Below are 25318 nucleotides of genomic sequence, written 5' to 3' on the forward strand. Positions count from 1 at the left end.
CAACGCTGCTGGCTCCCTCTAGCGGTGAGAGTGTTTAACTGCAGCTCCACCTGGGGTTACATAACAAACACAGCACAGAGGTCAGCTGTCTGCACAACAGATACTGAAGTACAGTTAGTGCTTCAGCAACCAGGGCCTCAGGGATCAAGTACACGAAAATACACGTAAACAAGTATAAAAATACTTCTCAAAAAGGTAATCCTTTTACTTCTCTACATCTACGTCTGACAGCTTTAGTTTCTTTACCAAACACAAAATACTATTAGCAAATAACTGATGATGCGTCATTAGAGGTTGAGATGAGACTTTATTGATCACTGTGGGGAAAGACTGACAAGCCAGCAGGCAGTAAAGATATTAAAATCAGCTCCACATTTTACCAGCTGCAACGTTAAAGTGACAAACACGTTATAATCCAGTAATATAAAGTATTCTGCAGAGGTATTTCAACACTGTGGCGGTGATGGAGGAAGTACTCATTTACTCTGTACTTATTTACTCAAGTGGAGTACCTAAGTACAAGTTTGACATACTTTTTACTCCACTACATTTATGTTGTTTTATATAAAAACATGATATCCTGATATGATGCAGTACTTTACTACCGATATACCCAGTAAAACTAAAACCATCTCCACACTGATGAAATACAACATTAAAATACTCTTACACGTGTTCGTTAGTGATAAAAAACAGAACAATATAACATTCTCTGTGGAAGGAGCCACTCTGTACACCGAGTACTTTGGAATTAAGGGTTTTACTTGTAAAATACTTGTAGTCCAGTATTTTTACACTATGGTAATTGTACTTTCACTTATGTAAAGCATCTGAGTACTATTTCCAACACTGTAACTAACATTAAAAAACATATTTTTATAGTTAAAATAAGTAATTTAGAATATTATGCTGCATTGGACAGATGATATCTGAACACTACGCACACTAAGCAATTTAAATAACAGATAAATTGAACATATTCTTTTCTTTAACGTTTCATAAATGTCTTATTGTCAATTTTAAATGAATGATTCTTGGCCTGCAGGATTTGCTTTATCTGTCTTATACTTTCTACCTTACTATAAAGCAGATTCCTTAAAAATAAAGCAGCTTCTGAATCCTGAAACTCTCCTGTCATCATCAATGATTATGATCAATTTAACAATAATGGTCGGTGACGGCTTCAGGGGTTTTGAATATGCTTTTTATTAGTAGAAAGGTTGAGCATTAATAAAAGATATCAGAGGCACAAAGCAAAATAATACAATCACATTTGTTTTCATCTCAAAATGAAAAACGTCAGCTCTGTTTATTGATTGGAGGGCGTTACGACTGATTAAAACGCTCACACTGATCCGGCTGTTTTCAGCTCACACTTTGGTTTTTAAAATCTCACTTTATCATGAAATGGTTTTATTTTAATTTGCTGAGTAAACCTGGTGTAAAAAGCGGAAACTTTAAAACCTTTTTATCAGATTAATTCTGTCTCCTGAAGCTTTTTTTTGTAAAGGTTGTGTTTAGTTATTTCAGTTAAAAAACAGTTGAGTTTTTAATTATTGTTTAATTAAGAGCAGCGGCGATTTTTTAAATCTCTTCATACCGATATAGATTTTGTCTTTCTGCATATATAATTTTTTTTAAAACTGGAAAACATAAAGATGAGTGCTGAAGTGGAAACTATATGGCCAAAAGTATGTGGACACCCCCTGTTGGTAATCAATTATTTGGGCGTCCATATACTTTTGGCCATGTTTACAGGCTCACAGTCGAAGTTTAAAATGAATTTGTGAGTGTAAATGTACCAGATGTCTGTTTTACGTTACATTTTTGCTGTTATTAATGTTTCCTGTTTGATCTTCTGTGTTTTCATGATAATTCTATGAATCTAAAAGTATCTATTAACTTGACATGCTCTGAATTTTCCTTGGTGTTCACGCCAGTATCTATTTTAAGGATACTGTGACCTTTAACCCTTGAGCTTCCTCACTAAACCACCTAAACTGCTCATTTTCAAACCTCCCTCAGCCGTAAAGCTAAATGTATAAACTCTGAATTTGTATAAATGAAATTAAAGAAGAAAACAAATCATCAAGGAAGTGATTAATGCTGTTTGTCGGCTCCGCCCTCTCTGTGATTGATAGAAATGGAAAAGGGTCACATCTCTGTTAACCAATCACCTCAGGGCATGACGAGGATGTCAACAGTGTTCCACACCTGAAAATACACAACAGGGCATCAGTGTGTTAATACTTGTTTTACTGCGAAGCGAGGTAACTGGCTTTTCTAAGTAATTTCAGGAGAAACTTCGTGACGTCGGGTGTAACTTCCTGATTAACTCGTGTTACGAATGGTGGAAAGATTTACGCCGCATGTCTAAACTGCTCCGAGCAGGTTTTGTTTGTGGTTAACTCGAGGTTACCCTGCACGAGGACTACACACCACATCTGTACTCGGTGTTAAAGATGAGACGTTGGATATTAATACACACCACTTGATAAGATATGTTTAGATTTCATCCTGACTTTGTTCCACTGCAGCTGCAGCTGAAATTAAGTTATTCTGAACACAACAGCATCACGTTCATACAGCGAGTCCTGCAGCCTCTGTGATTTTAGAGACGAGATCTTAATTAATTAACGGGACAGTTTCTGAGATGTAGCCCAACTGTAGGCTGTAACTGAATTATTAAAGTGTATTCACATATTTAGATTGACTATTTTACGTGTCCTAAAAGTACGTAGCCAGGGTGGAGGTTAATAAACCGAGGACAAAAATTCCCTGAAATTAAACTCACAAAAAATCTAAATCACTCTGGTGTTTTCTTCTGAATCCGCCCAATCCAAAGTCTGTAAGGTGCATGGTAGTGATTGTGGGCTGAACTCAGTATTTCCTCACTGCTAAATCCGATTGCAAAGTTTAATATAACTTTCCACGGCAGACGTGTGTGTGTGTGATGTTGCAGCCTTGTAAAGAGAAGTTTCTCTGTAAATATGTGACTATAATGTCAGAGAATATTCAAGTTTTTTTACTTGTAGATTAATCTTGGAAATTAAATTATTCCCCCTCTCCGCTGGCTCCTTTTTGTTCCTATTAAAATGGACTTTATGTGCAGCTGTACCTTTATATCTTAATCATATTACAGATAAAAGAAGAGTCCATAAAATACAGAATAGAGATTTGAACTACAATAAGAACACTGGGAAGATGATTAGGCTACAGATTTACTCAGTGCCAACAAGCCTCCCTGGCTTTGTCGGCCGCCACGCTGTTAGATTTGTCCGCTAACGTGTCTTTAAACTCATAATATCGTGACACAAACTCTGCCTGCACGGCCGAACACGCCCCTTTCATGCAAACTCCAATTAAGTTAACACGGACTCAACTAACCAACATCTTATCCACCGTCGTAGGACCGTTTAACTCAGAGTTTGTTACCCTGAGTTTGCCTGATATAACCCCGAGTTAACTCTGAGTAGGTTGAACAGGCCACAGATCAGTTAAATTAAAGTCTTGTTGTCCAAATCAAAAGGGTTAATTCTCCAGAGGTACGGTGGCCATTACAGGACAGAAACTGGATTTGCTGGACTGCAATTTGAATGCTAACATGTCAAAATGTAGCAATGTGGCTGAGTAATGGTAGGGAGGGCAGAGGGAAATGGGACTGATGGGAAATGTGGTTTTAATGACAAAAGTATGTCATCGGTCAAAAGTAATGACTGAGCAAAAGTGGTCCTGGAAGTTTAACAGCAGTATGAACAGAGGAAGCTGTGAAGGTCACCTGATGGAGGTTGCTGCAGTCCATCACCGCCATCAGGCGACGGTTTCCCTCCAGCCGAGGGTAGAACGTCTCTTTCCAGGAGATTGTAGACTGAGGATCGATGACGCTGAAACACACACAGAGAGGCATAAATATACAGCTCACGCCCGGAATAACACAACGTCACAGCCGTGTGTACCTGTAGAAACGTGTCTTGTGGTCCATGAGCCCAGCGCCCTCCATGGCCAGGTTCACCTTCTTCAGAGAGAAGGCGAACGGGTTGGTGAAGGAAACGTTCACAAACATCTGCTGCCTCACCCGAGGCTGGCCGCTCACCTACAAACAGAGAAGAAGAAGAAGAAGAAGAAGAAGAAGAAGAAGAAGGAGATTCGTCAAAGGACTTTAATGAATTTAGTTTTTAGATTTCCCGTCAAATTAATTGAGGTGTGGTTTTAAAGTTTATGGGTTATAAAGTGCGCATGTGTGTTTGTGTTTTACCGTTATGTTGAGCGTTGGGGTCTGCAGGTTGATCATCTTCACGGTGTTCACTGATTGGTCGTCGCTCTGTCCAGTCACAACAAACTTCAGGGTGAGCTGAGAGCCCAGTTCAGGCAGGTACTCCTGAGCTGTAATATTCAAATTCACACGGTTCGCTGCAACACACACACACACACACACGTTAATCCTGATTGTAGGTTATTTCTAAACCCACAAACGCACAGGACTTTCCCACTGCTCACTCTGATTGGCCGGCACGGTCACAGTGAAGTCCTGAGCTTTGAATTGAACGGATTTGATCCCGGTGTAAAAGACGATGTACCCGGCCAGGTGAGCTTGGACCGTTTGGGGTTGTGAACCCTGGTTTAGGAAATCCACTGCCAGGATCACGTCCTGACCCAGCGCGACCTGGAGAGAGGGGCGGAGGGAGAGGGAGAGAAAGTAGAGCTGGTGTCGTGGTGAGACGTCAAACTGCAGGTTACAGTTCTGGGTTCGTTACAGGGGAGGCGTTAAAGATGCAGTTTTCAGTCGTCCATCTCACGCTCGTGTGATAGAATAGATATCCCGATCGCTTTGTCACGTCCTTTGACGCACAACGTCATAGTTAAACGCTAAAAGTAGGCTTACTATAAATAACAGAGAAGTCAGAGTCAGGAGGTGGTTGTGGTTGACAGTGGGTCAGAAACCGGACTTCCACCCAGCAGAACTGTGTGTTTGTTTCTCGTGTGAAACTGAACTTGCGCAATTTTTTTTTTAACCCAAACCATGACCTTTTCCAAAACCTAACTGAACTGCGGCGTTTCACAACGTTAACCACTGGTTTAACACTTCTGCTGTCTACAAGAAGGCACTTCAGAGGCTGAATATCTTCAATGTGGACAAAACTTTGATGACTTTAAAAATCCTTTATTGAATCAGTTTGAACTTTTTGTTGCATGGTCCGGGAAATCTTACTGTGCAAAGCAAAAATAAACTGTCTGACATTGTAAAATAAATTGGCACTCAACAGGTTTCCCTGGCAGACATCTACAAAAGACAAGTTACACGTAAGGCTCGGAGTATCACAGCCAGCTCTGACCACCCTCTCTTGGAGGAATTTGTTCTTCTCACCTCCGGGCGAAGAAACAGATTCCCCAAAATAAAGACTAACAGATACAAATTTTCCTTTGCACCCGCGGCAATTAATGCCCCAAATTTGCACTGAGCCTGAGCTGCCGTTCAGAAGCACAGTGTTGAGGCTACCATTAAACCTTTTGAGTACCTTTAGACGAACAAATAGATGTTGTTTACAGCATCAGCTGTTCTTTGTTTCTGTCTCATGTATGTTTGTTTTAACCCTGTTGTAAATCAAATTCCCCCTGGTGGGACAATAAAGATTAAATTGAACTGGTTTTATTTTGAAAGTCTAACCGGACGTTCACATTTATTACACTACACGTCCATAAACAACGCTAAAGGGGTCTTGATAAAGCGTCCACGTGTGACGTCCTGGGATGAGAACGGGTTAAAAACACAGTACACGTGTGTTAACGCTACTCAAATCATATTTATAGGCTTCAGGCCTGTTTTCCCACGTTTTGTAAAAAGACTTGAAACTCACTGAATTTATCTCGTTAAATGCTTTTAAATCCAAAATGAAAGAATTAGAGGCAGACTCCATTTTTATATCTGCTGCCGCCTGTCTTGGCCAGGTCACCCTTTGCTAAAGAGACTCATAATCTCAATGGGACTCTTCGGGTTAAATAAAGGTTATAATAATAATGATAATGTAACTACAGTGATTATGTTTCTGGACCTGAGTGCATCCTGCTCAGACACATGGAGCAGCTGCCATAGACACTTTGATAGACTGGATTAATTAAATGGATGGATGAATAGACGGGTGGATGTAAGCAGATGTGTTACGTCGTCAGCTGTGATGACGATCGATATGTTGGCTTTGGGCAGCTGAGTGTGATCCCTCTCCAGGCCGTACTCCTCCGCCCGAGTCATCGTCCTGTTGTCCTCTGCACTTCCTGGAGACACAAACCAGTACAGACTTCTCTTAACTCCCCTCAAGCTTGAATTAAACACACAGTGTGTCATTTCTGCCGCCAGGGGTCCCTCTAATCAAAACAACAACAAAAGATGTGAAGCAGCGCGGGACCATGGGAGTTTTCAACATCTATCTGACGGACGAGATGATTATATATTCACATCACCAGAGACAATTTCAGGGAAAGAGACACGCCACTTAAAGAATCCTGAATAGAATCCTATGGGAAAAGCCTGAACGCCAAAGATGGCTCCAGCCAGGGCTGGAGGGTTACTTTAAAAATGTAATCTGGTACAATTACTAATTACTTTTTTAAAGATGTAATCGAAGACGAAATCCAAGTACCACAAAATAAAAGTAATGTAACCTGATTACTTTTAGTTACTTCAATGCCAAATGAAGGCAAATGAAGACAAGAGTATCAGTGATGCGTTGTCTGCTCAGTGTATATTTAGAGAAATATACAAAATCTTCAATTAAATGTTTTTATATGATGTGCTTTGCACTATGTCGCCACTATCTGGCCCATCAAAAACAGAAAAATGTTGTTTTGTAGGTATTCTTGATGACATTTAAGAGTCTGTCATTTGGGAAACCATTTTAAAATGTTGATGAGTCATTCTGCACAGGTTGTATTAATTTAGCGTCCAATCAAAAGATTTCTCAATATAACGCTGCTGAAGCAGAGTGTTCCTGGGGTTCAAGTGTCTCCCTCTGATTACTGAACAAAACAAAACTTCTTTTTACTGATTTTGGTGAAACTGGATCATATTTGATGGAGAAATATTAGAAATATGGAGAAAGTATTGTTGTTGGGTTCACGAGAACAAGAAATTTTAACACTTGAAATGTCTTATGAAACACACAATTCAGGTGGCAGGTGAAAATTCAAAATAGATTATAAAGCAGAGGAGCTCTCAGATCTGTTTCTCCTGTAGATCAACTTTTCTCATGTAACATCATCCCTGCTGAGGCTTGATTACTCTTCCCTCCTCTTCTGTCATGTTCACAGGGAGAGAACGGAAAAATTGACCAAAAAGAAACAGTGTCAAGAAGTTGTTAAAGTTCCTGACTGGAGCTGCACGTTTTGGGGTCATTTCATAATCAGTAGCTTGTCTTTTTTTTTTTTTAGCTTAAGTTCCTGCACATTTGTTTCTTCTATATTTAAATTGCTTTTCTTATGGTGCAAATAAACCTTTCTCAAACTTTTCATTTGTTATTTAACATTTCTTGTTAAGTCTCGTGTTCTTTTTTTAATTTTAATAATAAAAAAATAATTTGTCATTTAGCTGACGCTTTTATCCAAAGTGACTTAAAATATCAACATATGTCTCACACCTCTGGAGCAGCTCAGGGTTAAGGCCCCGTCCACACGGCTGCGTTTGCACCTCCCGTCCAGACTAAAATGGCGAAAACGAAGACCTAAAACGGAGAAGTTTAAAAAACGCTGCCGACCGCAGTGGGGAGTAGACCGTCTGCTTCCTGTTTACCCCGGCATGCACATGCCCAGTGTGCCTGAACGGCCACTAGATGTGCGTTTTCAGTCGCTGCTGTGGACAGAGATCGTATTCGTCTTAAAACTAGTGTGGGTGGGGCCAAAGTGTCTTGCTCAGGGTCAGGGACACAATGGTGGATGTGTCGCAGTGGGAATTGAACCCAGGTCTCCCACACGAAAGGCTGTCTTATCCACTGCGCTATCGCCACCCCCCCCTTTTTAAATACAAGGTTTTAAAAAAGTGATGGGGACAAAATCAGCCATTTAAAAAGTAATACTAGAGGAGGTAAAGGGAATCTGACGCCACTGACAGGCGACCAAATGAAACGTCTCTGGGTTTGAGTATAATTGGGAGATATTTGGGAAAATGTAAGTTCTCAACTCAACATATGACACAGGTCAAAGGTCACGTAATTAGTTTCTGTCATTCGGACGTTGCGGCTGCGTGTGTGTGTGTGTTACCTTCACTGTACTTGTAGTTGCCTGTGATATCCACAATGTCAGTGCTGCCTAAAGCCTTGGTGCAAATAATCTTTCCAACACGAGTCTTGTCCACGTTGAATGGAGTCAGAGTCCCGTAGCGATCCCGCTTGTAGAAGACCACGTCACTGTTCACCTGCAGGGAAGGAAACAAGTATGTAATGAATAAAAAGAGGCCATAAAGAAAATAACAGCTTTCGTGGGCAAAAATATCCAGCGATGATTATACTAATGATCCTGAGGTACTCGGATTAGTTCCTGAGCTTTTGTTCTCCTTTCAGCTGCAACTAGACATCGTTTTTATGATCTCATCTCAATGTTTAGCCTGTAAAATGTCAGAGAACAGTAAACAGTGCCGATTAAACTGCGTGATTTGTCAAAAACTGTAAGATTATTCAAATCAATTCAACATTTAAGGTATATAAAACAAATAAAAGTAGACAGAGCGGAGAAGCTTAAATATTTTGGTATTTTTGTTTGCTCAATGACTTTAACAACCGACCTCATATCATAGTAAATAATAATAATAAAACCCCACTAATCAATTAATAAACTAATCATTCTGTAAGATGTAAAGATTCTCAGTCATCCAGGTCACCGCTGGTTTGTTAGTGCTCCTGGCTGTTATTATGGTCGTTACTACCCAAGAGGCCTGTCCTTTCATCACTTCCCAGGAAACTCAACAAACGTAACCTATTGGCCTCAGGTGAAGATGCCAACGATGGTCGTTCAGTCTCGGCCACAGGTAGTCTTAACGACTGTAACGACTGTCGTCACAGCAACAAGGAACACTAACGAACCAGCGGTATCCATGACCCGGGATAACGACCCCACTGAGGTTAAATAGTTTCCCTGCCAGTCAGTCAGAACTGAAGAAGTCCTTTGGATGAGGGACGAAACGTCTTCCAGTATCTTCAACCAAGTCCAGTTGCCCTTGATTTTAACCTTCGTTGGATAATAATTCAGTATTTTTCTTTAGTCTGACCACCTCCAGTCAATTAAATTTAAAATCACCTCAGCTGACAGCGTTTAAAGGCAATAGATATATATAGTTTTTATATATTAAAGTACATGTATTAGTATATACTAATATACTATATCAGTGTACTGTCTGAGCTCTAATGATGTTCCACTGTAGTTTATAGCCAGACCAGAAAAAATCCTGCATAATAACTACTTTTACTTTCAGCACTTTAAGTACATATTGATGTTTTGTACGTTTACCTAGGTAGCATTTTGAATGCAGGACTTTTAACAGAGTATTTCTAAACTTGCTACTTTTACAAGACTAAATGATATGAATACGTCTTTAAAAAATGTTGAAACTCACCTCAGCAAAGACAAAGCCAGAGTCAAACGGGTGACAAAGCAGACCGTCCCTGATGGCGGCGATTGAGGCTGGACCACAGCGATAATATCCTGTAGGCCAAACACAGAGTCATTATCGTCCACCTGTTTATTGATCTGTCCATGAGTCTCTTTGTCCCGTCTGTCTGTCCTACCATCACTGGTCTCCTGGGGCGTGGCGTCCACGGCCTGCCATCCTCCGAGGCCGGGCGGCAGGTCAGGACGCGTAATGAACACCTCGTTCCAGCAGTGGTAGTTCCTACAGAGAGAGACAGAAAATACTGCGTTTAGTTAACCCAAACGTGTATCAGCTGTACAACAATAGGCTACCAAGTACCTTTCAAGGCTGGTCAGGAAATTCAGATACCGCACTCTTTGGACAAGGGTGCATGGAAGAATCTGTATCTACACACACATGTCCCTTCCAGCGGTGGATGGAAAGTAACTAAATACTTTAAGTTCAGGTACTTATACTGAATATTTCCAGGTTCTGCTACTTCAGCTACTCCAGTACACCTCAGAGGAAAATATTGTATAATTGTATAATTGTATTGTATAATATATTTTCGTATCATAATGTAATAAATATAAACATTCAGACTAGATGGTAAAGTTGATTTACCCCAGTAAATTTATTTGAGATGTTACTTTGCAGATTCAGATTGATAATACAAACTGAACGATTAATCGTTTTCAAATTGAAATTGGGATTTGCAAGAACACGATTAGCTTAATCGTGAAGACGGCGATTAAAATGTAGGTTAATTAAACATCGCATCTGACCTGTTTTAAACAGTCATGCAGTTACAGATTCATGCTGTTGTCGTCCTTGTGTGACAGACTTGCTAACCAGTCAGAAGCGCCATGCGCCTCCTGCGCCTCCTGTCACAGTCCTACTCACCGCGGTTTTGTCCGGCGTCAACTCACACTGAAGTGTTTCAGCAGCGGAGTGTTCAGCTGTCCTACGTTGTTAACATGTTGTTAATTTGTCATTTTTGTGCTTCAACTATGGATAACAGCTCTTTGTGAGCCCGCTCCGCTCTCTGCAGGCTAACAGGCTGCACTTGTCATTGATTTTTGTGCTTCTACTATGGTTAAGAAGGCTACGTAGTTAAATAGTTTTTTCACCAGATTTTAGTTTTGTCTGTTTTAACAGTGTATATTGTTGATGAACAATAAGTAGTCTGCAAAAGGTGTTTTATTTTGAAAATAGACCGGATTCTCTATGCTGTTCTGTGTCTGACTTCCTGCCTGGTTCATCTGCTCTATGCTGCTTGACGCGGCTTCAGTCAAAAATAGACCGGCAGTGAATATTAAACTTTAGCAAAACTTCAATTAAATTTTTTTTTTAAATCGAATCGTAATCGCAACATCTGGCAGAAAAATTGCAATTAGATTTTTTCCCAAAATTGTTTGGCCCTAATACAAACTATAATCAACAATAAATGATGATGTGCTATTATATCCTTCACACTGTGGTAATGCTGCTTCTACTTAAAGATCTGAACACTGGTTCTTTCAGCTCACTTGTCTCCCTTTTACATTAATGGTCAGTAAATTAATGTACAGGTCAGTTCCACTAGACTCAGAGCGTGAGACAAAGCTAGGTTAGTTAGCTTTTAACAGGTCTAGTTTAACTTAACTTTGTGTATTTGGTTCACCATGGGGTATAAAAAACTGAATTTATAACATGTCAGATCGTCAAAATTTACTTTCCAGTCATTAGAAACAGGTAGAAAAAGTCCACACATTCTCTCTTGTTGTCTGGTTGTTTGGTCGAGTTCAATAAGACAGAGAATAGCAAATTCCTAAGGCATAATATTACTGTGGTAAAACAAATTTTTCAAAAGACCTCTACATTAAACAGCTGGAATTACTTGCTACTTGCTATTACTTGCTTCATCAAACTCCACGATGTCTCTGTGTTTAGAAGAAATACAGTATATCTTAATAAAAAGCTAGCAAGAGATCAGCAGGGTGTTCGCGAGCAGCGGCCTCCTAGCGACAGACATGACTGAAAGGCTTTTGGACCAACCAGATGGAGTCCCTGGTGTTGCGGGTGTCCGGTGTGCCGTCAGTGTTGAAGATGATGTCGGTCTTCAGGTTGCCCGTGTTGTCGTGAGCTGAGTTGAAGGTGGTGATGGTCCTCGCCGGGATGCCGAGGCAACGCAAGACTACAGGGAAATTAAATCCATTAAATTAAATTGTGTCTTTGAAGTTGTTTTGTGTCTCTTTGTGGTTATTTTGCGCCTTTGAAGTTGTTTTGTGTCTCTTTGTGGTTATTTTATGTCTTTGTAGTTGCTTTGTGTCTCTTTGCAGTCATTTTGTGTCTTTGTAGTCATTTTGACTCTTTGCAGTCATTTTGTGTCTCTTTGTAGTTGTTTCGTGTCTCTTTGTAGTAGTTTTGTGTCTCTCTGTAGTTGTTTAGGGTCACTCTGTGGGTGTTTTGTGTCTCTCTGTAGTTGTTTAGGGTCACTCTGTGGGTGTTTTGTGTCTCTCTGTAGTTGTTTAGGGTCACTCTGTGGGTGTTTTGTGTCTCTCTGTAGTTGTTAAGGGTCAATCTGTAGGTGTTTTGTGTCTCTGTAGTAGTTGTTTTGTGTCTCTCTGTAGTTGTTTAGGGTCACTCTGTGGGTGTTTTGTGTCTCTCTGTAGTTGTTTAGGGTCACTCTGTGGTTGTTTTGTGTCTCTCTGTAGTTGTTTAGGGTCACTCTGTGGGTGTTTTGTGTCTCTCTGTAGTTGTTTTATGTCTCTCTGTAGTTGTTTAGGGTCACTCTGTAGGTGTTTTGTGTCTCTCTGTAGTTGTTTAGGGTCACTCTGTGGGTGTTTTGTGTCTCTTTCTGGTTCTTTTGTGTCTCTCTGTAGTTGTTTAGGGTCACTCTGTGGTTGTTTTGTGTCTCTCTGTAGTTGTTTAGGGTCACTCTGTGGGTGTTTTGTGTCTCTCTGTAGTTGTTTAGGGTCAATCTGTAGGTGTTTTGTGTCTCTTTCTGGTTCTTTTGTGTCTCTCTGTAGTTGTTTAGGGTCACTCTGTGGGTGTTTTGTGTCTCTTTCTGGTTGTTTTGTGTCTCTCTGTAGTTGTTTAGGGTCACTCTGTGGTTGTTTTGTGTCTCTCTGTAGTTGTTTAGGGTCACTCTGTGGTTGTTTTGTGTCTCTCTGTAGTTGTTTAGGGTCACTCTGTGGGTGTTTTGTGTCTCTCTGTAGTTGTTAAGGGTCAATCTGTAGGTGTTTTGTGTCTCTCTGTAGTTGTTAAGGGTCAATCTGTAGGTGTTTTGTGTCTCTTTCTGGTTCTTTTGTGTCTCTCTGTAGTTGTTTAGGGTCACTCTGTGGGTGTTTTGTGTCTCTCTGTAGTTGTTAAGGGTCAATCTGTAGGTGTTTTGTGTCTCTCTGTAGTTGTTTAGGGTCACTCTGTGGGTGTTTTGTGTCTCTCTGTAGTTGTTAAGGGTCAATCTGTAGGTGTTTTGTGTCTCTCTGTAGTTGTTAAGGGTCAATCTGTAGGTGTTTTGTGTCTCTCTGTAGTTGTTTTATGTCTCTCTGTAGTTGTTTAGGGTCACTCTGTGGGTGTTTTGTGTCTCTGTAGTTGTTTAGGGTCAATCTATGGTTGTTTTATGTCTCTCTGTAGTTGTTTAGGGTCACTCTGTGGTTGTTTTGTGTCTCTCTGTAGTTGTTGAGGGTCACTCTGTGGGTGTTTTATGTCTCTCTGTAGTTGTTTAGGGTCACTCTGTGGTTGTTTTGTGTCTCTCTGTAGTTGTTGAGGGTCACTCTGTGGGTGTTTTGTGTCTCTCTGTAGTTGTTAAGGGTCACTCTGTGGGTGTTTTGTGTCTCTCTGTAGTTGTTGAGGGTCACTCTGTGGGTGTTTTGTGTCTCTCTGTAGTTGTTTAGGGTCACTCTGTGGGTGTTTTGTGTCTCTTTGTAGTAGTTTAGGGTCACTCTGTGGTTGTTTTGTGTCTCTTTCTGGTTGTTTTGTGTCTCTCTGTAGTTGTTTAGGGTCACTCTGTGGTTGTTTTGTGTCTCTCTGTAGTTGTTTAGGGTCAATCTGTGGTTGTTTTGTGTCTCTCTGTAGTTGTTTAGGGTCACTCTGTGGGTGTTTTGTGTCTCTCTGTAGTTGTTTAGGGTCACTCTGTGGTTGTTTTGTGTCTCTCTGTAGTTGTTTAGGGTCACTCTGTGGTTGTTTTGTGTCTCTCTGTAGTTGTTTAGGGTCAATCTGTGGGTGTTTTGTGTCTCTATGTGGTTGTTTAGGGTCACTCTGTGGTTGTTTTGTGTCTCTCTGTAGTTGTTTAGGGTCACTCTGTGGTTGTTTAGGGTCACTCTGTGGTTGTTTTGTGTCTCTCTGTAGTTGTTTAGGGTCACTCTGTGGTTGTTTTGTGTCTCTCTGTAGTTGTTTAGGGTCACTCTGTGGGTGTTTTGTGTCTCTCTGTAGTTGTTTAGGGTCACTCTGTGGGTGTTTTGTGTCTCTCTGTAGTTGTTTAGGGTCACTCTGTGGTTGTTTTGTGTCTCTCTGTAGTTGTTTAGGGTCAATCTGTGGGTGTTTTGTGTCTCTCTGTAGTTGTTTAGGGTCTCTTTGTGGGTGTTTTGTGTCTCTATGTGGTTGTTTAGGGTCTCTTTGTGGTTCGGCAATCCATCCATATTTTTTGTTATGTTATGTGGAAGCCCTGATATAATACCAGTATTTTAGTTGTGTAATGGTAACTGTGCACACTCTTACAGGAGTTGAAGACTCCAGCAAACACCCAGCACTGGCCAAAACAGACAGAGACTCCGGTGTTAGCGTACTGCAGCAGGATCTTGGCGCTGCCAGTCCAAGATGTTGGCGCTGTGCCCATGGAGTAGTCATCACTCCAGTTCCCAACAACCACACCGTTATCATCCTGAGCATTAATCTGAGGGAAGAAGAGGGTCAAAGGAATGTGATCCTCTGAGACCAAAATGTTCATTGCACGCCAGAAAAAATGATCAACTCAGGAGAGACAGCTTTGCTATTCTTAGATTTTTAGCACTAGTGAGACAAAATAATTAATGTTTGCCCTGAGGGTGGTGCCAGAGGAAAGGTCATGGTATTACCTAAATCAAAAGAGTTTATCATAAATATATATAATACATACACAGTACCTGGACTGGTGGACCAAGCTAGCCTAGCTAAAAATGCAAAACGTCCTTCTATGCCGCCATTTTCAAGTTCTCTTCTCCCGTGTCTGCATGTTAGTAGTTTCACTAAAGGTAACTGCTGTTCAACATCGATCAGTTCTGAATCCAACATGATCCGCTGATGATCAGTTCTGAATCCAACATGATCCGCTGATTTTCAGTCGCCATCATTTGTAGCAGCCTACACCAATGTAGAAGAAGCAACTCCACACAGTGGGTGTTCCAACTAGTGTTTTAGTGTAACTGTATAGCGACGCACAAGTCAACCCGTTCTCACTCGCCACACACGAAAGCATGGTCAAGACCCGTCGACGTCAGTTTGTAACGCACACATCTCCATTGCGTCGATTTTTTTTTTGTTGTTGTTGTTTTTTTTTTTCGTACTTGTATAGCGCCTTTCTAGTCTTTTCGACCACTCAAAGCGCTTTTACAGTACATCTGCATTCACCAGTCATACACATTCATACACTGAGCCTAAGTGCTCAAACGGAAACTAACATTCACACACATTCATACACTGGCGGAACAGCCGCCAGGGGCAAATCGGGGTTCAGTATCTTGCCCAAGGACACTTCGACACGCAACCAGGGGGAGCCAGGGATTGAACCGCCGACCCGCTCTACCTCCTGAGCCACAGCCGCCCCGTTTTTTAACGATGAAGGTCGATATATGATATTTAAAAGGAAAGACTGAGTAAGGAGGTGGTTGGGGTGGATGGAGGGCCAGAAACCAGACTTGTTGTGTTTGTTTCCCGTGTGAAACAAAAAGTCAACATTAAATACATTAATTAACTCACGTAAGTGAACTGACGTACAATTATTTTAACTCAAACCATCAACTTTTGCTAACCCTAACCAACTACTTTTGTTGCCTCCACTTAACCAAATTGCAACGTTATACAACGTTAACAACGGGCTGATTGAAAATGGCAATGTTTTACAATGTTAACAAGCATTTTTATTTTGAAAGTCTAACCAGATGTTGCATATTTGTTGTTGCTAACTTGTCCTAAACTTTGAAAAATGTTGTTATAAAGGGGTACCAGGGCGTTAAAATGTGTCATGTGACTGACATGATACATGAACTCATTACTATGATCAAATGAACACTCCACTTTATATTCTCACCATGGCAGATCCCTTCCTGACGAGTTCGACAACGTTGCCTCGGTTTTCAATCGGCATCCGAGACGCATCCAGGATGTAAATACAGGCGTCCAAAACACCACGCTCAAACTGCAGGGAGAGAACATATTAACTTTAGTTTCATTCTTTATGATTTGTTGTGATGTGTTCGAGTATTTGTTCTTACCTGTCCATACATCCAGTTGCGGGATGTTGGAGCTTCAGCTATACCCTGAAAGATCACACCGTTGTCGTTCAGGACGTACTCATTGCGTTCTGCGTCGTTACCAAGAAACACAGCATCTTCTGCAGACAACAGAGACACAGAAGAGTGTTTCAATACCGCTATCAGAAACAAAGGGGTAATCTAAAACTCTCACAAGCAATGAAATTCTCTGAAACGTGCTTGAACAGAGGGGCTCGTCTGAAACAACTTTCATGTGTAGCAAACAACACAATGAAAGACAGTCCAAATAAAAGCATTAAAGTAAAGTGAAAGTCTGTGTTAATGTGTTTCCTTTATGATCATACAAAACTTCTTTAAAAATGAATTACCTGTAGGACCGTACATCTGCTTGGAAAACCAGCGCCCATGACTGTAAATTTAAATTATTATTTATTTATTTTGACAGGACAGGAAGTCCAACAATGACTCCTTCAGCCATTTTGAGAATTGGGTACTCAATCAGATTCTGCTGGTGGTCCAGCAATTTAATAGAGAGGGGCGACTTTTCTCTTATAGAGAGTTTTTATTAACATATAATATTCCAATTACGCCAAGAGAATTTGCAGTTGTATTTCACGCCATTCCATCAGGCACAATAATGCTTTTTAGATATACTGGCAGACATCCCCATACTTCTGTCTCCCTCCCCAGTGTGGCTGAATCACCAGGTGGAAAAATCTGTTTTTCTCAACTTCCCTGAAATAATAAGAACATTTGTGCTTTATTTCAGAAAGACATTGTTTCTATCTATCTATGCTACATTTTATTGGATCCGACTTGTAAATGACATTTACTGGAAAAGGTTTGGATGATTTCTCACAGATACTCGACAGTAAACAAGGTGAAAGAAGTGTCGTTCAGAATAATTCACAGATATTACCCTGCTAATCATTATATCGTTAAATTTAAAAGAGACATCAATACAAACTGTTCCTTTTGTGAAGACCACCCAGAAACTGTTTTGCACCTCTTTTGTTATTGCTCACACACCAGAACATTTTGACAAAACCTCATCAGATTCATCATTGACCATATTTATAAAGACTTTGCCTTATTGTGGAAGAATGTTGTATTTTCCTTTTATAGAAGTCAAAGTAAAGAAAATATGTACTTCATTATAAATGTATTAATTCAATTCAGCAGTAAAAAAACTAATTTTGTACTTTTTCTCCATGAAGTTGTGCTTTATGTTAATTAGATTTCTGGCTCCAACAACAAAAAGGCGTTAAAACTGTCCTCTTTCTATAATGACCTATAAGCTTCCCCTATTTTATTTTGTCTACATATTATTGTTATGTATATTTTGCTAAGTCACTTTTGAATTGTAACATTTTTTTGCAATAAAGATGACTTTAAAAAAAACCCTAAATAGAGTCCTTCAGGCACTAGGAGGCGGCGAAAGGTTAAGAGTTCGCACCTGGACACCAGGCGTTGAACAGCAGGTACAGGTCGGTGTTTTCATCCGTCCTGGTTCGCTGCAGGCCGCTGTCCGTCACGATGGTCACGTAGGTTCGAAACCTCCCAACGATGGCGTTGGGCGTCGGCGTGACGCCCAGCATGAGCAAACTACCCTTATTCTCCACAATCCGCCCCGACCACGGACCGCCGCTACGGGACCCAAAGGTCACCACCTGCAGAGAGCCCTTAATGGCTGACGGGTCGGAACCTGGAGGAGGAAGAGGAGGAGGGTTAGTGATGGAGGAGAGGAGAGGAGAGGAGAGGAAACAAGGAGAGGAGAGGACATAAGAGGGGAGACAAGGAGAGGAGACAAGGGGAAGAGAGGAAACAAGCAGAGGAGACAAGGAGAGGAGACAAGGCGGAGAGGACACAAGCAGAGGAAACAGGGAGAGGAGAAGAGACAAGGAGAGGAAGCAAAGGGAGGAGAGGAAATGAGGTGTGTGTGCGTGTGCGTGCATGTGTGTGTGCCTGCAAGGCAATTTTATTTGTATTGCACAATTTAACAACAAGGTAATTCAAAGTGCTTTACATAAAACCTAAAAGCAACAGGGAAATATAAAAAAGTTTAACAGCAACATAAAATATAATACAGGTTACAGTGTTACAATCAGGGTTAAAAGAGTTAAATGGAAAATAATAAAAAGCTATAAACAAAGAAAAAGAAAACAGGACAATAAAAGTTACAGTGCAGTGTAAGTTATCAGTAAAAAGAAAAATCTTTAATATTTAATTAAAAGCAATGGTCAAAAGAAATGTCTTCAGTCTTAATTTAAAAGAACTGACAGTTTCAGCAGACCTGCAGTTATCTGGGAGTTTGTTCCAGATACACGGAGCATAATAACTGAACGCTGCTTCTCCTTGTTTAGTTTTGACTCTGGGGACAGAAAGCAGACCTGATCCCAGACGATCTGAGAGGTCTGGATGGTTCGTAACGAAGCAGAAGATCAGAAAGGTATTTTGGCCCTAAACCATTTAGTGCTTTATAAACTAACAGCAGGATTTTGAAATCAATTCTTTGACATACAGGAAGCCAATGTAAAGACATAAGAACTGGAGTAATGTGATCCACCTTTATGGTCTTAGTGAGGACTCGAGCAGCAGCGTTCTGAATCAGCTGCAGCTGTCTGATGGATTTCTTACAGAGTCCTGTAAAGACGCTGTTACAGTAGTCGAGTCGACTGAAGATAAATGCATGGATAAGCTTTTCCAGGTCCTGCTGAGACATAAGTCCTTTAATCCTTGATATATTCTTCAGGTGATAGTAGGCTGACTTCGTAATTGTGTTAATATGGCTCCTCAAATTCAGGTCTGAGTCCATGACTACACCAAGATTTCTGGCTTGATTTGTGGTTCTTAACATTACAGATTGAAGTCGAGCACTGACTTTCAATCGTCCCTCCCTGGCTCCAAAAACAATAACTTTAGTTTTATCCTTGTTTAATTGAAGAAAATTCTGGCATATCCAATCGTTGACCTGCTCAAAACAGTTACTCAGCGCCTGTATGGGATCATAGTCCCCTGGTAAAATGGTTATGTAAATCTGTGTGTCATCTGCATAATTATGGTAACATATTTTGTTGTTTTTCATAATCTGAGCCAGTGGAAGCATGTAAATGTTAAACAAAAGAGGCCCCAGAATGGAGCCTTGGGGAACTCCACATGTCATTTTTGTCAGCTCAGTTGTGTGATTACCTATAGACACAAAGTAGTCCCTGTCCTTTAAGTAGGATTCAAACCATTTTAGTACTGTGCCAGAAAGTCCAACCCAGTTTTCAAGTCTGTCTAGTAATATGTTGTGGTCGACCGTGTCGAATGCAGCACTGAGATCCAATAATACTAAGACTGAAATTCTGCCACTGTCAGTGTTTAAATGGATGTCGTTGACAACAGCACTGAGACGGCTTAACAAGAGCCGTCTCAGTGCTGTGGTGTGGTCGAAAACCTGACTGGAAGACATCAAAACAGTTATTTAGTGCCAAGAAAGCACTAAGCTGTTGAAAAACAGCCTTTTCAATGATTTTACTTAAAAATGGGAGATTTGATATGGGCCTATAATTGCTCATTAGTGAACTGTCTAGATTGCTCTTTTTTAAGAGTGGCTTAATGACTGCAGTTTTCAGGACCTGTGGGAAAAAACCTGAGAGGAGAGACATGTTGACAATTTGTAGTAGATCTGAGGCCATGCATTTAGAAACATTTTTGAAAGAACCTGTTGGCAGAATATCAAGGCAGCATGAGGAGGAATTCAGATGTTGTATTATGTCCTCCAGGTTTTTGTGGTTAATAGAATCAAATTGTCTCATGCTATATGAATTGTTTTTGAGTGGACACAGGGACAAGACATATCCTGTTACTGACATCCTGTTCCTGTGCATTATTAGTGTTTTTGGTGATGATGTCAGAGAAGAAGGACCGCCTTGCATTTCTCAGCTCTAAATCATAAATGCGAAGTCTCTCTTTATAGATGTCATAATGAACCTGGAGATTTGTTTTCCTCCACCTGCGTTCAGCTTTTAGACACTCTCTTGATCCAACCTGATCCAGATCCCTTTCCTGATCATCCCGATCCTGCTCCTGATTCCACTCCTGATTTTGCTGCTTATCCTTATCCTAGTCCCTACCCTGATCCTTTTTCTTTTCCAGATCCCAATCCTGATCCCGATCCTGATCCCTTTCCTACAACCACAAACATTTCTGTTTGTGTACTGGTTCAACAAGCGAGAGGTATTATCAGTGAGCTTCAGATGGGTCAGTAGTTTAAGGTTTGAACTGGTACGGAGCCAGGCTAGCTGTATCCTACTGCTTGACAGCTATTTCCTGACTCAACATCTGATAGAAATTCTCCAATCACGACCAGGCTTTGATTCAGAAGAGCCCAAACCATGAGGAAGTCATGGTCCAACTCAACCATTCAACCAATCAGAGAGAGCTCCGCTTCAAACTAGCCAATCAGAGTGGACGCTCTCCGGTCAGAAACATAAGACCTCAGAATTCTGTGACACCAGCCAATGGGGGATGAGATCAGAATTCAAACTCACCAATCAGGAACTCCAGCTGGAAGTCGTCGTTTGCAGTTAGCGGGCGGCTGAAGGTGACTTGTATGACGAACTCCTGACCGCGACGGACCGCCAGTTTTGGGGTGTTGTAGGCGGTGGTGTAGTGGTACGCCTTGTTCATCTGCTGACACATGTCCACTTTGTTCACCGACAGAGAGGCTGAGAGGAAGGAGTACACACCGGGGTTTTATGTTATCGATCATGAATCAGGGAATGCACTGATATCTGGACACAGACAGTTAAATTAAACGGGTCTTACCGCCCGCGGGCGCAGGGGCTCTGGGCTTGGCATCTTCATCAAAAGGTTCAAATTCTGGCAAATCATGATGATGGTGAAGGTTGTTGGTCGCCGGCTAGAGATCAGTGGAAATAAAAATCAATGAGTAATTGACGATGCCCTGAAATTCCCTCAAAGTAACTTGTAATGTTTTACCAGTCTGTTGAAGCGCCCTGTGTAGCTGCTGGGCTGGCTGGCTACTGTAGACATCTTGATCGAAGAGTCAGAGGTTACACTGAGGTCACTGGAGAGAAAAAAATATTTAACCAAAAAAAAAAATCACTTCCGAACAAAACCTAAAGGTCACTGAAAAAGCACACAACACAGAGAAAATAATAGGAACATATAGGGCATCATGAAACCCCACAGATGCAACTCTGCAGGAGTTCACAGTTATTTACAACTGCTTACACACAAAATCTTTACGTGTCACACGATTTTTAAAACCGATTTCAAAAATCTAACAGGAAGTGACCTGCTTTCCTTTTCCAAACACAACCAATGAAAATGTTACACTTCTTCACCAGGGGCGAGTTCAGCGCTGACAGAACCTAGCAAAACTTTTTTTTAAACGGAAACGTTGGTTCCCTGAACACCCTGCTGTGGACGCAAGCGCACTGCAGTTTCCTGCCTTTTCAATACCGTTGTGTTTACAAACTTGTCGCAGCTGATTGGGTAACACCTGAAACACGCCCACCAAACGGGAAAAAATATACCTCGAAGCGTTACATGTTTCCGCAACGTTGCAAGGAAGCAGAAAATGTTGCAAAACAGTGCAAATTGCTAATTTGAACCTTCAAAAATTAGAACATGTTGCAACAATCTAATGGTTATTTCAGCAGTACAGTTTTGTAAAATAAGTATGTCGAGCAACACTGCAATTTTTAAGGATTTAAATCCATTCCAGCTCTCAACATCATCAATATCAGTTATTATTACTACTATTTGTTCATTATACTTCTGTCAAGTAGTATAAGGTACACATTTCACACTCTATCATTATATTTCTATATTATCTATTTATTATTTTTTTTTATATTTCTTCTACAGTTTCTCTCAGTCGCTTTGGGACATTTCTCAGACCAGAATTGAAAATCGACTAACTACTTGTTAAACTTCCACATCATTTAGTAACATCTTAAAATCAATTTCTCATTCTTTTGAACAAATTTATGCAAATGAAGAAGAAGACGGCTGCAGATAATTAGTTTGTCGGGCCACAGATTCACATCCAGCCACATCACAGCACATTTCTAATATTTTAATGGCAGCAAAATAAAAAATTACTTTGAAAATACTTTAAGATTGATTTGAATTGAACATTAATTATACATCTGCCTAGATGCTTTCTTTTTTGGACATTTTACTTAGACTTTCCTCTTTGATAAAGCTTATAGTTAGGGCTGGCTCAGGTGGAGTCCTGAACCATCCCTTAGTTATGCTGCTATAGGCCTAGACTGCCGGGGGATTTCCCATGATGCACTGAGCTCCTCTCTCCTCTACTTTCTCTCCCTCTGTATGCAACCTCATCCCATTATTGCATGTTACTAACACAACTTCTCCCCTTTCCGGTAGTCTTGTGCTTTTTCGTCCCTCTCCTCTCTCCTCCTATCACTTCCTGTAGGTGTTTCTGGCTCTGGAGCTGTGGAGTCTGGATCTGTGGTTGCGGGTCACCTGCTGCCCCCGTGTTCCTGCTCGACACCCTTTGCTGCAACGACTATTGTTACTAGTCCTATTGTTATTATTGTTATTATAATCATTAACATTACGATTATTATCATTAACACTACTATACATATCTGTACCATTTTTCATTCAGTCTATAGCAACATCACCTTTACTGTCTGTACCTCTGTGTGGATATTGTCGATGGATATGGGTCGAGGCAGATGGCCGCCTACCCTGAGCCATGGTTCTGCTCGAGGTTTCTGCCTCTTAAAGGAAGTTTTTCCTTGCCTCTGTCGCCTAGTGCAGCTCTTGGTGGGAACTGTTGGGCTTCTGTAAATAGCACCACAGAGTACGGTCTAGACCTGCTCTTTTATGAAAAGCGCTGTGAGATAACTGTTGTTGTGATTTGGCGCCATATAAATATTTCTAATAATAATTTTAATTAATTTTAATAATTGAATTGAATTGAAATTGAACTTGTTGAACGTGCTACCGCAAGATTTCACAATGCAAATGTTCACACAATCAATCGCTGGTCAGCTGCTATTAATTTAGTTAAATCCCCGATGAGGAAAGTGTTGGTATGCGGTGGTAATTAGTTGTTTTATGCGTGGGTGCCCCTCTTCGCTATATTTGCTTGATTTTACTTTATTGTTTATGAATGTCTGTTTGATGTTAATTATGAATGTGTTGCTGTTGTTTAATTATTTATTATTTGTTTGTTTTGTTGTTAAAAATGGAAAATTGAATGAAAATGTGTAGAAATTCTGACATAGTGTTTGCATGTAGTGACAATGAACGTATGCTTTGGCCAGTAAGAAAGTTCAGCGGAGAGCCAGTCTAACACATTGTGACCAACATGACATACTGATAATGTAGAAAACAGCGGACAAGTGTCCAAAATCATTTGCATAAATGTGTCAGAGCATTTGCTATTTGTTCAAAGGAACGAGAAATTGATTTTTTGATGTTACTAAATGATGTGAAAGTTTTGAGATTTTCAATTCTGATCTGAGAAATTACCGAAAGAACTGAGAGAAAGTAGTCTGACCACCCAAAACATCAAGGCATACTTTACCTGTACACGTCACTAGATGCAAACACGTTATACCATAATCTGCCAACATATTTTCCATACATGTCTATTAGATATTTTTTGTAAATGTGTCCTGAATTAATGAAGACATCTGCTGGCTTTTGTCCCATGTTTACATTTCTTAGTTAGTCATTTTTCCCGATGTGCTCTGCAGTGCTGTAAGACATCATGCTCTGTCAACAACTTACACTACAAACAGTAACAGTGTGACTGTGAATCCTGTCCAGTCTCTTGCAAAAAAAATAACTTTGTACTGTTGTAATTGTCACATGACGTACAGAACAAAATGCAGCTAAGTGCAATCTCAAGAATTGTTGTCCAAACCTTAGCCATAGTTTACATCAGAAAACACTTCCAGAGCACACTCTTATATGGACGATATGGCTAAACATTTTGACCATCATCAACAATGACACAAGGACTGACGTAAAGATTTACTTTAGAGAGACAGACTAACTGTGTGGAGCTGTTTGTACTACCTGATTAGAGAAATGCAATTAATTAACAAATTTCCACCCCAGTGATCAAAAGAGTATTTTTGAGTCCGAAGAAACATGTGAATTGTGTGTTAGATGTTGTGTCGAGCTGAAGAAATGTCAAATATACACGTGAAAAGAAATTAAAGTGTGTCTCACCGTTCAGATGAAGTTCGTCAGTCGAGTTTCTGATGATCAGATCAACTTCAACATCAGTTTATATACACACACACTGCTTCCCCTTTTTACACACACACACACACACACACTCACACACACACACACACACACACACACACACACACTTTTACTTTACTTGAGTATTTCCATTTTATGAGGATGTGTAGTACTGCATCTACTGTACTTAATGTGGTCTTGTATGTGTTTATGTGATTAAACAGAATAGTAAGCAGAACTCCCATTACAGAGAAGTAACAGAGATATTTTAAATATGTTTTTAAAACACATTTGTGCATTAAAACTTTTTGCTTTCATAAAAACATTTTGATGATGTCACAAAAGTTACAAATATTTATAATCAAACAAAACAAAATTAGAAATGTTACAGAAGTACCAGCGCATTAAGTAGTATAAGCAAAATGCACTGAAAGTATCAAATATCAATACTATTATTATAAAAGATATTATTTTTATATTTATCACTGACAAATACACATAAGAGTATTTTAGTGTTGTACTTTGTCAATGTGGGGCCAGTTTTAGATTCATTACGTACTCCTGTGTAGACTAGTAGTGTATACTGCATCATGTAAGATTAATATTATATGTAGTGGAGTGAAAAGTACAAAATGAAAAAGAACAAAATGGAAATACTTAAGTATGTAAAAATTGTATTGTCAAAACTGGAACATGGAACAGGGAAGTGTGTGTCGGTGACCTCGACCCAAACAAACTGCGATGGTCAGACTGGTGAGGAAACTCTGACCTGACATTAAACAAGAACTACAGCTGGTTACTGAAACTCTCCGGTTTACATCGTTAAAGGGATAGTTCGCTTCTTGTTTTACCTGCAGTTAGTGTTGTAGTACTCAAGACTGGACTTAAGACCACTTTTTGATGGTCTTGGTCTCGTCTCGACTGCATTTATACTCGGTCCTGACTCGGTCTCGCCCTCCCACAGTCTCGGTCCTGACTCAGTCTCGCCCTCCCTCGGTCTCGTTCTTGA

At 40.4% G+C, this 25318-nt stretch overlaps 1 protein-coding gene across 1 annotated transcript; it reads right to left on the reverse strand.

Moving 5' to 3' along the window:
* Positions 1–1186: 1186 nt before the first annotated feature.
* On the reverse strand, positions 1187–24317 carry LOC119913486 (coagulation factor XIII A chain-like). Its single transcript, XM_038732919.1, has 18 exons — positions 24292–24317; positions 21049–21136; positions 20875–20968; positions 20598–20774; positions 17519–17767; positions 16063–16181; positions 15879–15986; positions 14312–14486; positions 11648–11786; positions 9768–9871; positions 9596–9684; positions 8248–8401; positions 6161–6270; positions 4498–4663; positions 4256–4410; positions 3957–4093; positions 3779–3884; positions 1187–2214 (listed from the first exon to the last, which is right to left on the reverse strand). Exons 2-18 carry the CDS (start codon positions 21100–21102, stop codon positions 2179–2181), a joined length of 2172 nt encoding a protein of 723 aa, XP_038588847.1. The 5' UTR covers positions 21103–21136; positions 24292–24317; the 3' UTR covers positions 1187–2178.
* Between the last annotated feature and the right edge of the window lie 1001 nt (positions 24318–25318).

Source organism: Micropterus salmoides, unplaced genomic scaffold (assembly GCF_014851395.1).
Source record: "Micropterus salmoides isolate LMB-PRFRI ecotype aquatic unplaced genomic scaffold, ASM1485139v1 Ms_hic_scaffold_1, whole genome shotgun sequence".
Lineage (NCBI taxonomy): Eukaryota > Metazoa > Chordata > Actinopteri > Centrarchiformes > Centrarchidae > Micropterus > Micropterus salmoides.

Excerpts from the sequence above, each read along its gene's own strand:
- LOC119913486 (XM_038732919.1), bottom strand. The coding sequence starts at position 21,102 with ATGTCTACAGTAGCCAGCCAGCCCAGCAGCTACACAGGGCGCTTCAAC. Across the intron at positions 9,685-9,767 it reads GCCCCAGGAGACCAGTGATG|GATATTATCGCTGTGGTCCA; the intron begins GTAGGACAGACA and ends TTTGGCCTACAG. Across the intron at positions 6,271-8,247 it reads CAACTACAAGTACAGTGAAG|GAAGTGCAGAGGACAACAGG; the intron begins GTAACACACACA and ends TTGTGTCTCCAG.